Source organism: Pseudochaenichthys georgianus, chromosome 3, assembly GCF_902827115.2.
Source record: "Pseudochaenichthys georgianus chromosome 3, fPseGeo1.2, whole genome shotgun sequence".
NCBI lineage: Eukaryota > Metazoa > Chordata > Actinopteri > Perciformes > Channichthyidae > Pseudochaenichthys > Pseudochaenichthys georgianus.
Window position 1 is genome coordinate 31,072,620 of NC_047505.1, and position 13,037 is coordinate 31,085,656.

The 13,037-nt window shown below is 38.8% G+C and overlaps 1 protein-coding gene across 1 annotated transcript; it reads left to right on the top strand.

Moving 5' to 3' along the window:
* The first annotated feature begins 1,252 nt into the window (after positions 1-1,252).
* LOC117442426 (NTPase KAP family P-loop domain-containing protein 1-like) lies at positions 1,253-11,775 on the top strand. The gene is given in 9 exon segments (XM_071202679.1): positions 1,253-1,258; positions 4,205-4,238; positions 4,815-4,931; positions 9,069-9,397; positions 9,734-11,141; positions 11,144-11,199; positions 11,483-11,548; positions 11,550-11,660; positions 11,662-11,775. Coding segments are annotated over 9 exon segments (2,241 nt in total).
* The last annotated feature ends 1,262 nt before the right edge of the window (positions 11,776-13,037 follow it).

The window sequence follows — 13,037 nt, forward strand, 5'->3', positions numbered from 1 at the left end:
ACTGCTTGAGAAGGGATGAGGATGAGGAGAAGAGGACGAAATGGAAATAGATGAAAATAAGATGATGAGATCTGGGATCTGAATGTGAATGGAAAGGAGGTTGAAGGTGCAGGCAAAAATAATCATGTATGGGATGTTTGTGCTGATAGATACAAGATCAGCATGCATACCGTTCCACTCACCCCTGCCCCCGCAGGGCTCTTCGGTGGCAATCTCATGCCTTTTTTTCTCTTAATATCTGCCACGGAGGTATCAAGCAAAAGTGGATTTTGCGCGTGTGCAGGAGTTTTCATCTCGCTGTCTCTGGTGGGATTGTTAAAGCAGACAGTGTCTATAGATCTTTGGAGGTCACAGCATTCAGAAACCTCCATTTGTTGGTGCCATCATCCCTTGGTGACAATAAAAGACAATTGGTGTGTGTGAATCAGCTTGTGGCAGGGATCTGGACCCCTGTGCCTCAGGGTGAAGACCCTATCATCACCCTTGCTTGCTGTGCAGGTCTGCCGAGGGAGCAGCAAAGCTTAAGACATCATGCCCAGATTTAGCAGTGTTACTCTCTGTATCTCTGGCTATTTCTCTGTCCTCTCCCTGTGACTTAGCACAATCTGCAGAGAGACTGATCAATAGATCACACCAACAAGAGGTCTTGAGGCCAATTAGGCCTGGCAAGCCGGTGTCAGGCGTGTCAATACTGAGGCTTGTCTGCCTTCAGGAACAATGGATAAGGAATACAATTGGATATATACGTGAATGTGTGCATGTGTGTGTGCTTGTGTGTTTCTGTGTGTGCTCTGCAGCTTCTGATTTAGATTAAAGATCATCAGCCCATCCAATAGAAGTTCTAGCACATCTTAAGCTCTTGACCGCTCCCCATTTTCAGTAAATGCCTCCTTCACTGTCGGGTCTGCTCCTACATACCAAACAGAGCAGAGAGGTGTGATGAAGGGTGCTGATCAAATGTCATTGTGCAGCTTTCATGCACAATACTTTAGCGCCCTCTGTTGGTGTGTTAAATTACAACACTTTATTTTCTAAATATTGCACTTTTTTTTTACTTGTTCCTGAATCACAGTTAATGCAAGTGACCCTAAGTGCAAACAATTTCAACTAGCTTCTGACAGAATTTTTTTTTGCGTTTTCCAGAACCTAAAATATTAGTTTAATTTCCCCTTGCCTCGAGCAAAAAATCCCTCCAAGTTCGTCCAATTCTGAATACAATTTATCTCTGTCTGATACCTATCTTGGATTAATCATGAAGGTGAATTCATTAACTTAACTGCAAGGTTTATGTGGTGAAAGATCGAGATGTGGTGAGGGTTCACAGAAGGGGAAATACAATCCAATTAAATCAGTATTGGTTTTCAAAAGACTCCTGGCCAAGTAATAACTGAGATCCTCTTTCTCTCACACACAACCTCACAACCACACACTCACACACCCCCACTCTCTCTATGACAATCAAGTTAATTAAAGTAGTTGAACAATCAGGTACTCTGAGTAAAGGCAGAATTAGTCACCCTCAAGCTGAGCACTTTAAATCTTAATCAGACATACACTAATTAAACTTCATTTCATCAATATCACCTAAAAACTCAGTATTTTGCTCTCTGGTGCTTATGTGTGAGGTTGTTTACGTATTGACACCAATGTGCATTTGATGCATGTATGTTAACAACTTTAAAATATCCCATGCATGATTGTCTCTATGGTGTATCCGTCTCTAACTGTGCACACAAAGCTCTCTGTTAGTATAAATCAATACTTATTATATAATTATATGTTTAAATACATTTGGAGCCATTTTTTAATAAATGACAATTTTAATAGAAATGTTTTTTGTTTTAATTTCAACCTTCAACAAAATAATGTTTTAAGTATAACATTGGAACATTATGTATTAAATTAGTCAACTTGACATTATTTACATACACAGTTTATTCGTAGTTGGTTTTGAAGGACCTCTCTTGTGTATACTGCGACACCAGATGGTAAAAGAAAGCTAATGCAAGAAACTAAACAAATCAAGCCAAGGGAAATTAGGCTTCGAGCTTGTTCGTCAAAGCTTGACTAACCAGTTGTGTCATAACAAATACTGCTCTGGGCATCTTAAACACTTTGCATGTCAGTTCAGACCAGGAAGAGGAATCCAGCCATTCCCAACCTGAGGGGCTTCAAACTAGGAATTCAGTTCAGGAAACATGCAGACAGGCTCCGGCATGGCAATTTGTTACATTTTTGCAAGAAGTAAAAACTTGGATAGTGAATGCCAGAAGCTATCAAAAAAATGGGAATTTTTGTACCTTGTAATGCTTTCAGGAACTACCCACTTCACTCAGATGATATGAATAGGGAGACAATTGGGAGCAGCAGGAGTATGGTGTTACGGATTGGAAAAGGAGAATGGACAAAAAGATTGTGACCTCACTTCCTGGTAAATATCAGTCCAAAAGACGTTGCTTGTGGTTACCAGTTGCCTTGTCTTTCCTTCTGTTATCAGTGTTGTAAAGTTTTACAGCACTCACGTCATGGGGGTTTAAGGTTCAACACACCTTAGCTGCATGGTCCTTTCCTCTTTCTGGATATGTTAAGAGTCCAAGTAAAGATCAGGACTGACATTTGGAACATAAACAGGTAAGCTTGTTTAATTATTAACACATTTCTGCCACATCAGTTATTATCTAATGGGTGCTTAGAACATAATTAAAGTTGTATGGTTTACAATAATATTGTATTGTTTGTTAACATTTATATCACACGTAAAATCAAAGCAAAGCCTATATTTTCTCTAAACATATCTTTAAGATTTATTTTGGTCTGTTAAGAGTCTAATAGACCAAAATACCGGCCGCGTACAGGGGGTTGGGGGCCACTGTGTACATTAGGCATGTGCAGACAAGAAACAAGGAAAGAAAATATGTTGCCAGCAGGGAAAAGGACTAGGCAATGCAAGGTAATCATTGACTCAGCCAGACTGTTGACATTTTCGCACATAAAAAAGAACAGCCTGCATTCACGGAGAGATCATACCCATAAAACAACTCACTTTAATGCCTGTCAATCAACACTCAGAACAAAAGGAAAAAATAACATGTGGGTTGAAAATGGCTATTTCTGCCGCTTAAGCACTCTCAAGGACATTTACTCCACTTGTGGTGTTTTCAATGTAGTTGTAGAGGTGTTAAGTACATGAACAAACAGATCTTTCTCACTCAATCCCGAAGTTAAACTGTGTGCTTAAACAACACAAGGGTTGTCAAAATGACTGGGTTTTTGCACGGGAGCTCCTCTCACTGATGACTGAGAGCACCATTGTTTTATCAGGCATTATATACAGCGAGAAGTATGGCACGCCGATTTAGCTTTTATTCATTTCTGGAGGATATCAAAAAATCAATTCTTACTAGTAATAATGTTTATTTCTGATATCAAAAATTGAATTTGAACTAGAATGTGTATTCTTGATATCAGAAATGTGATTTTAACTAGTGAGATTTGCATCGTTTTTCTCATTCATTTCAATGGGAGTTGGAATTTGAACTAGTGCCAATGCCAATTTCTGATATCAGTAATCCAATTGTTGACATTAGAAATACAATTTGAACTAGATATAAATAAAAGTTGAATTATAACTAGTAACAATTGAATTCCTGATATCAAAAAAGGATTTTGAACTAGTTCAAATTGTATTTCTGATATCAACAATTAGCATTTCAACTAGTTGAAATTGAATTCTTGATATCAGAAATTGGTATTTTTACTAGTTCAAATGTAATTGTAACTAGTAACAAATTAATTACTGATATCAGAAATTGGCATTTGAACTACTTCAAATTCCAACTCCCATTGAAATGAATGAGAAAAATCAAATCGCATTTCTGATAACAGAAATATACATAACAACTAGTTACAATTGAATTTCTGATATAAAGAATTTGCATTCTAACTAGTTAAAATTCTATTTTTGATATCAGAAATAAACAGTATTACTAGTAAGAATTGCATTTTTGATATCAAGAACTCGCATTCTTACTAGTAAGAGATATGTTTTGATATCCTCCAGAAATGAATAAAAGCTAAATCGGCTTGCCAACACGCCAACAGACACACAGAAACACACACACAACTCCACACTCTGCATTGAGTTCCTTATGTTTTTCATTCTTCGCAGGTTGAGGGGATTTATACTGAAAGCTGAACGTCCAAGCACCACACAGTAATCATGTATAATCCAACAAAAGGTGAGTTGTTTGCAGTTTATGAATTCATGAATATAAGAATGAATGTATGAATGAGTTTGAACGCCAAACATATCTAAACCAGGGATGAGCAGCTCATTAATGCAGGGTCCTGTTTTCCCTCATGTGTTTTTTTCATCATTTATCCAGCAGTATTTCATCTTGAAACACCTTCTTTATGACTTGTTTTTCTTAATTGTTGTCATTAATCAATTAGCAAAGAATGCACAGCACAGAGCATGTATTTCTGGTTAGACACTCCATTATTATTCATTATAATAAGCTCACCATATAAATTCCTAAATGAACACATGTTATGTACTAGAGAGTATACCTGTAATTTCAGTTCAGTTCAACATTATTGAGCAGAAATGTTCTTAACCAAGAACGATGTCAGTAAAGATTAGTCCTTTGAGCATTTTCTCAGATAAAATCTGTGAAATATCTATTGAGCTATTGATTGTATGTTAAGTTTTTGATATTAGAAGACTGTGGTTAAAGATATTAACTAATGTTTTTCACAATGTAAAATTAAATATTAAATGAGTTATCCATGTTGTGTCCCGAATTTCTTTTCAGATGATATATATGCATATGCATTGTCGAAGACCTTGACAAAAGTGTCATCACCTGCCACTGTAGGACTCTACTCTTCATGTCAGAATCGACTTAACATGATCCTCGGACAAATGGAAGGTATGTTAACACTCTCAGTGCACCAGCATGTCGTTTCTTTTGACTGCTAACATCTTTAAATGAAAACTTTAAGCACTCAGGCAGTGTCTAAAGCAGTGACCACCAACTGGCGGCCCGCGGGCCACATCCGGCCCGCCAGACATTCTCATCCGGCCCGCACGACGGGGGTGACTGTGGCGTTGGCGGAGTGGTACTGCGTTCGCCCTCCACCCATTTCTTTGTTTACAACGTCTCGTGAGTAAGGTGCAGTACCGGAGTCCAACAGAGAGGCAGCAGCTGCGGGACAGTAGACTGCGTGCTGCGAAACCTTCCCTCCCCTGAAGAAGAAGTGATCCTTCGTTGTGAAGAGTCTGGTTAATGCGCTCCGCACCACAGCAGTAGCCCCGCTGCGACAGAGTCCAACAGAGAGGCTGGAGCTGCGGGACAGTAGCCGAGAAGCAGGGTTGGGTTGTAACGGAAAACATAACAGCGTTACGTAATCAGAATACAAAAATCAAGTAGGCTAACTGTATTCAGCTGGCGTTACATTTGAAAAACGAGTAATCTGATTACAGTTACTTTCGTAAACCTGAAGTGAATACATTTTTGGAATACTTATTGGAATTATTGGTGGAAAAGTTTCCTCACAAAATGTAATATTCATTACCGGCAGAACTGTGTGCACACTGCACAGCGATGCAGCGTGTCTGTGAGCGAGAGAGATGCAGCGTGTGTGTGAGGCCCCGCCCCCGCACGCAGATGAGAGAGAGAGATCTCTTTTAAAATATATTGAAAGTTAGAAACGGAGATGGTTGGATAAAATGTGCAAGATAACGTTTATGTAGCATTTCTTTATTGTCGAGATGATGACATTTATAACGGGATCAAATCAAAGTGAATGGCCTGCTGCTGCTGAATGCATGGGGCAAGTGACTGGAAACAGTTTTAAAAGTTATTACATCGTTTCAGATAATAAATAATAATGATAATTCATTCTATTTAGGGGCGCCTTTCAAAGCACCCAAGGAAACCTTACAATTCATAACATATTCCAAGGAAAGGTTTTAAGACAGTACAAAGAATGCAGTCCGGGTGATGTTTTTTATGTGGGGTGCAGATGAGAGAGCTGTCAGAATCACTCCAAGATGTTGTGTTTGAGTTCTTGATAAGCCATGAAAACAGTAAAATAAGTGTCTCCTGTGCACCAAAACATACCCATCTGTTATGGAAAAAGAAAGTATTCCAAAAGTAATCTGAATACTATTTATAAAATTCTGGGCTATATAAAAATCGCTGGCCCGCGATAGTGTCTATTGGTTACATTTCGGCCCTTGGACAAATGTAGTTGGTGATGTCTAAAGTCTATAGGAACCTCATATTAGATTAGATTCAACTTTAATGTCATTGCACAGAGTAGGCTACAACAAAATGCAGTTTGCATCCAAGTGCAAAGAGTAGTGAAGTGCATTAGTTTTCAACAAATGTACATAACAGAACAAATATAAGTTTTAGGATCTTATAGGACGAATAGGTTGGCATCAAGTCTACAACTTCAACTGTTTGCATGCAAACAGACCGTTTTTTGTTTTGTACTGACCCCACAAAGTACACTGAATGATGACTGAAGTTTTTGAAACAACGGTATATGTTAACTGTAAAAACTGGACACGCTAATTAAATGCTATGGCAGCATAAACCTAATGTTTATTATTTTTGCACTGACATAGCCCCTGCAGTGATAAAACTCACTGAGGTACGTCTTGGCATATGAATGGGCAGTGCACCACCTCAGCGCCGGCTCATAGTTAAATGATTTCTTCACAACTAACTGAGTGGAAAGTAGACATTGTAATTCTGCTCCGTAGGCCTCTGGGGGATCTTTGTGTTCAGTACACATACCATTATTCTCTGAAACACTGTAGACAGCAAAAAATCAAAAACAACAGTGCATTCAGAAAGTGTTAGCACCCCTTAACTTTTTCAAAAAAGATTGTGTTTCAGCTTTATCCTAAAAAATAATGTATCAATGATTCTACACCAGTGTTTCACACACAAAGACTTGGGCTGGCCACCTTAGAAATGTAACAGAGCTTAAGACGTCACCTAGTATTATGCTCGAAGACGCAAACACGGTCACCGTGCTAAAGTCTTTATAGACTGTGCTCTTGGAAACTTCCAATACAGTCCATTTCAATTTTCCATGCTTTTCCCATAACTGTGCTTGGACACAATATTGTCATGTTGATTCAACTGAATTTACCACAGGAGGACTCCAATCAAAGTTTGGAAAGAACTCACAGATGATCAAGACAAATGAGGGGCACCTTTGCTAAATTTGAAATACCGAAAGGTTGAATACTTATTTGGGATATTTCATATTTTTGATACATTTGCAAAGATTCCTAAAATCCCATGTTTACCTTGTCATTATGGGACATTAAATGTAGATAATAAAGGGGGGGAAATAATTAAATCATAACTTAGCTGAGGATTATGGGTAGTAGATATTTTCGCCAATCAAAACCTCTGAAAAAAGAAATGTGTCTCTCAGAATTGAAAGGGAAAAACTTATGGGAAAAACACAAAAGCATTGCACACAATTTAAACCAATTAATGTTGTGTAATTAACAAGGATAAATTGATATTTCTTAGCTGATGAGTACTGCAGATATCATTGTAAAATCATTTGACAGTGAGGGGAATACGGTTTTACTATGAAAACTTCGAGTCCGGAAATACTGTCTTCACCCCGTGAGGGTTGACGCTAACTTTACATGGACGCTGCCGTCAATAGAAATTAATAGGGGGAAAGACGTAGTATATACACGCTCTCCTGACGAGACCTCAGATAATCTTCGTAATATCTATCAAACTATAGATCCTCCACATCCACTGGACGTGGATTCTAAGAGTACAATATACACTCCTCGCTAGAAATCTAATCAAAAAGTATTTTAATGGCCAAACTATCCTACAATTTAGGATTTTCCAGTGAGGGTTATTTGTGAATAACGACCCTCTGGAGCGTTTGCGGTCAACGGGAGCATCAGCCCATACGTTATAATCACGAAATTAATCTATTGATTCGTGTTCACCAACACAATTTCCCCAGTCACACAGAACGATTTTAAAAGCAATGTAAATAATAACAAATTAGAAGAAAAAAAATATTTGAAAAAATACAGATTTCAGTATTCTGACACAGAACGATTTTAGAAGCAATATATTTCTATTGGTAGTATGTTTCGTGTCTGCACCAAATAATAACAAATTAGAAGGAAAAAAAGATTTCAAGAATACAGATTTCAGTATTCTGAGGCTCTGAGCCCCATTTATTTTCCTTGCGGACGGCAAAAGAAAGTCCGACATTATACAATTTAAAATAAAATCAATAATCGTGGCTTGATATTGAGTAAGAAAATGTTTCTATGAACCACACAGCTTCCGGTCTTCCAAGACCCGACCGGACAAAAAGACGTGGTGCAGGCACGAAACATACTACCAATAGAAATACATTGCTTTTAAAATCGTTCTGTGTGACACGAAAAAAAGGTGAAAATCGTGTTGGTGAACACGAATCAATAGATTACATTTATTTTGTGACTATTACACGAAATGCCGTGAGACTGGGTTGGCCCATATGCTGCAAATTGTTGTTTCTTACACAACCACTAGAGGTGCTAAACCTTAAAACGTGACTATAGGTCGTAATAAGCTGTTGAACAATCGTCCTATTTGGTCGTATGAGTTGGAGGAATTGTTGATACAAATATAACGCTTTGAAAGGATTTAAAACAGATTAATAAATATGGTTTTCAATAGCTCTACATTGGAATTACAGATTGAAAAGCACAATCTTTTGCATACCATTAGTTTTCCTGCAGACTGATTATTTTGGTTTCAGGTCTAGCACCATGGCCAGGGTTGGTGCAAGCTAAATAAGTCTAAGTACCAAAGTTAGGGCTATAATATTCCACATAATGTTCTATTTATATCCTGTTTAAGTCCAAGCCATTACCCAGCATGGTGTTTTACCTACATCTCAGTGTTTCACTCTGCTTTGAATTATAGGTTTATCCATATATATATATATGTATCCAAAAAGCATAAACAATGTATCTTATATAATAATATTATCTATGTTTTGTGACTATTCAGTGTACATGAAGCAGGAAGCGTCAAGGATTGAGCAGGAATACAAAGGAAGGTTCCAGCCTCGCTCAGCGAGACCATCAATCGGCGGTTTTCTAGCTCTCATTGGAAGAATGCTCTTCTACAGACCCATTTGGACAGAGGACAATCAGCAGCACCATAACGTCAGATTCATTTATGTACATTTTAGTGCCTGGCATTTTGCAGGCAGTGACCTGCTGTGGGCCGGGCTAGCCATACGGCTGTTTCAGGCCATGCAGATGAGCTTTGGGAAATTACAGATTGTACTCTATCGTGTGACTCAACATGATGAAGAAATGGAAGTCCAGAATAAGGTTGGGAATTTATTTTCACTTCTCTAGGTTATTACACAAAGAGGGTACAGTTGTACTAGCGGTTCTTAATGCTAACCTTCTCGGTTTAGGATTTTAACTAACATGTTAACATGTGCTAATCAGCGCTTAAGACATGCAGCTAAAGGTTAATGGTAGTGCTAATATAGGCAATGTAAATGAATGCACAACAATTTATAGCAAACTTAAAAGTGTGAGGCTATTCACTTGAAAGAACTAGCCACCTAGCCATGCCACTAGCCTGACTAAACACACTACAGTAATGTCTAACTGTGTCTGATTTTTCTATCTTGTTTGTTTTTTATTAAAAAAAATTAGAGAGTGGAGGATGGTCTCAACCATTGGAGGTCCAAAAAGGTTTGCTGCTGCCCTCTGTGGTTTCTCCTCCTGTCCATCCTCATGGTACCACTTTTAGTCCTGGTTTTCACATTGACTTTTGGTCTTCCCAATTCTGAGATGAAACCAGGTGGAGCAGTGAATGGAACAAACACAAGCCATGTGGGAGTGTTTGAGGGCCTGATCATCGCTTCCATTGGACTCCCTGCAGCAGGAGCTTTGAGGTTTGTCTTTCAGATGGTTAAGAACCTCATCTTCAGCCAGGATCTGAACATTAGGAAGGGAATGGACAATGAGCGAGTCAGCAGCCAACTTGGCTTCATGAACGACGTCAGGAAAGAAATGTGGTTACTGTCTCAATTCATCCAGTTTATGGAGGTGTTTGAGAGAAGGAGGATCCGAGTGGTACTGAAGATCACCAATCTCGACCGCTGCTCCCCAAAGAAGATTGTTTCCGTTTTGGATGCCATTAACATTCTGCTTTCAGATGAGGAAAGTCCGTATATTTCCATTCTGTCTGTAGATCCAGATGTTCTTGTACAGAAAGTGAACTTTGCAGATGGTTGCTTCAGCAAACAAGACAGAGCTTATGGATTGTTGAACGGAATTGTGACTCTGGCCTTTACAGTCCCACCACTGGGCGATGACTCAAAGCGCAGTTTATTTTACAGCCTCACTAGCAATTCAAAATCCCCTGATGACTTAAGCATGAGCAAATATAAGCAAGGAACTGGGGCTCTAAAAAAAAAGTCTTCCTCAGATGTATTCTCAGTGGAGTTTGCCATTGAAACGCAAGAGTCATATCCACTGATGGATAAAAATACAGCAGCACTGGATGTAAAGGACGAGGAAGTAGAGAAGTTGGTTAGGAGCATCCTGAACAGCAACGAGAGGAATCTTAACAAGTACATGTTCGAGGATGCCACGTCTATGAGGAGGGTGATCAACTCCATTCGAGTGACTGTGATAATCATGAAGGCCTTGCAGAAAGAGCTTCCTAGACCAGAATACATCGCTGCATGGGTGGTCTTAGCTAATCAGTGGCCCTGCCGCCTCAGCTGGATCCTCCAGTGTGTGGAAGACGCTCAGCAGAGAGCAGATATTGAACTTGACAATGTTCCCAAGGCTGACGATTCAAAAACCTTGTGGAAAGTCTTCCAAAAATCCAGGGCAGAGCTGTATGTGATGAGTGCACAGATTGAGGACCTCCTCGAGCAGGATGGAGATCCTGAAATGTTTGAAAGATTTCTCACAGTAGATTTCAAATTCACCGTAAAGGACTTGAAGACCTTTGAAGGTTCGACAGTAAACCTGGATCATTCAATCAGGAAGGAGCTGGCTCACATCAGAGGGACATCCAGGCTGAAAGATTCTGGCTGGATGAGGAACCTAGCCCTCTGCCAATCACAACCATCATCAACATGGATACAGAAGATGTTTGTAAAGAAGTAAGAAAAAAGTTGTAATGTTAAGCTTTCAGTATGGATTGATTTGGAAACACATGTGGTCACGGGTGGTAACAAAGTGCAGTGTAACGTGTTATGGAGCTACTCTATCAGAAATACAGCAGAAGAAAATTATGTATATCTGAAGCAAAAACATAACAGTTTTGGACTATTGCAAATCCAACAGAAAAGGAAGTTTATATACATTTAGTAGTCATAGGGAGGATTTGAAAGTAAATCATTTTACTCTTGTGTTTATAATGCTTACATTTCTACTTTTTTGTAGTTGGAGAGGCTGGACTACCACAGTAAGTATAATGATATTGTGAGAAGAAATAACCTCAATGGTTCAAGCCCTGCTCTTTGGTGATACAGATGACCTCAAAGAGCTCCTACAAATGACCTTTGGAGAATGGACAAGATTCAGACTGCACTTCCTGGGTGTACATCACGTCTCCGACAACCGTACAGAACATGGCCCCGACAGCTTCTCATCCTCAGGCCAATCCATCAGGATTTCACTTCCACATGCCTAATCAGTACTCGTCTAATACAAATCTGGTTAACGGCAGCATGTAAGACTCCAAACCATATCCAGTGTCCATAAAATTATGATGTGCATGTGTAACACTTATTAACAATTTGTACAGTAACAACACGTGTGCAGAGTTCAGGAGTATAATTAAAGTCATTAGCCTACTGTACATTCACTTTGTTCAGCTACAAGTGCTTGTGTTACTTGATTATGTCCCTGTGTCCACCTAAAATAAATTCAGACATCATGACACAATTCCATCTGATAAACAATAAAGACCTGGAGGACATTATTCAACATTTGAAATCCTCCTCCTACAGCCTCGATATTATTCCAACCGGATTTTTCAAAGATGTTTTTCATTGCATGGCCTCAGATCTACTTCACATAGTAAACAAGTCTCTCCACTCGGGTGTATTTCCACATGCCCTGAAAACTGCAGTAATTAAACCGCTATTAAAAAAGCATAATCTAGACACATCCGTAATGAATAATTATAGGCCATATCAAACCTCCCATTTTTAGGCAAAATGATTGAAAAAGAGTCCTTTCATGCTTTTAATAATAATATAATAATAATAATAATAATACATTACATATGTAAAGCGCTTTTCCTGGTGCTCAAAGCGCTTACAATATTAAATAAACCATTTTAAATGACGGTGTTGATGTGTTCCAGTCAGGCTTTCGACTAAACCACAGCACTGAGGCTGTTCTTGTTCAAGTCTTCAATGACATCCATTTAAACACAGACAGTGCAGAATATCAGTGTTAGTATTATTAGATCTCAGCGCTGCATTTTATACTGTTGACCACAACATATTGCTAGACCGACTAGGAAACTGGGTGGGACTTTCGGCAACTAAATTGGTTTGAGTCCCACTTAAAGGACAGAAAAAAACGTTGTCTCTCTAGGCAACTACACATCAGCGTTGACAAATATGACATGTGGGGTTCCTCAAGGCTCCATCTTAGGGCCTCTGCTTTTTAATATCTATATGCTACCACTGGCTCAAATTGTGAAAAACAACGACCATAAATCATCATATCGATGCAGATGACACCCAGATTTATTTAAAAATGTCACCAGGAGACTATATCCGATTACAACACTGAGTAAGTGCATTGAGCACATCAATGACTGGATGAGTAGGAACTTTCTCCAATTGATCAAACAGAAAACTGAGATGATTGTTTTTGGAGCAAAGGAGGAACAATTAAAAGTCATCGCAGAGTTTTTAGTCTTCAAAACAACAATAAAGCTAGAAATCTAGGTGTAGTTGATGGACTCAGAATGTTATCAGTC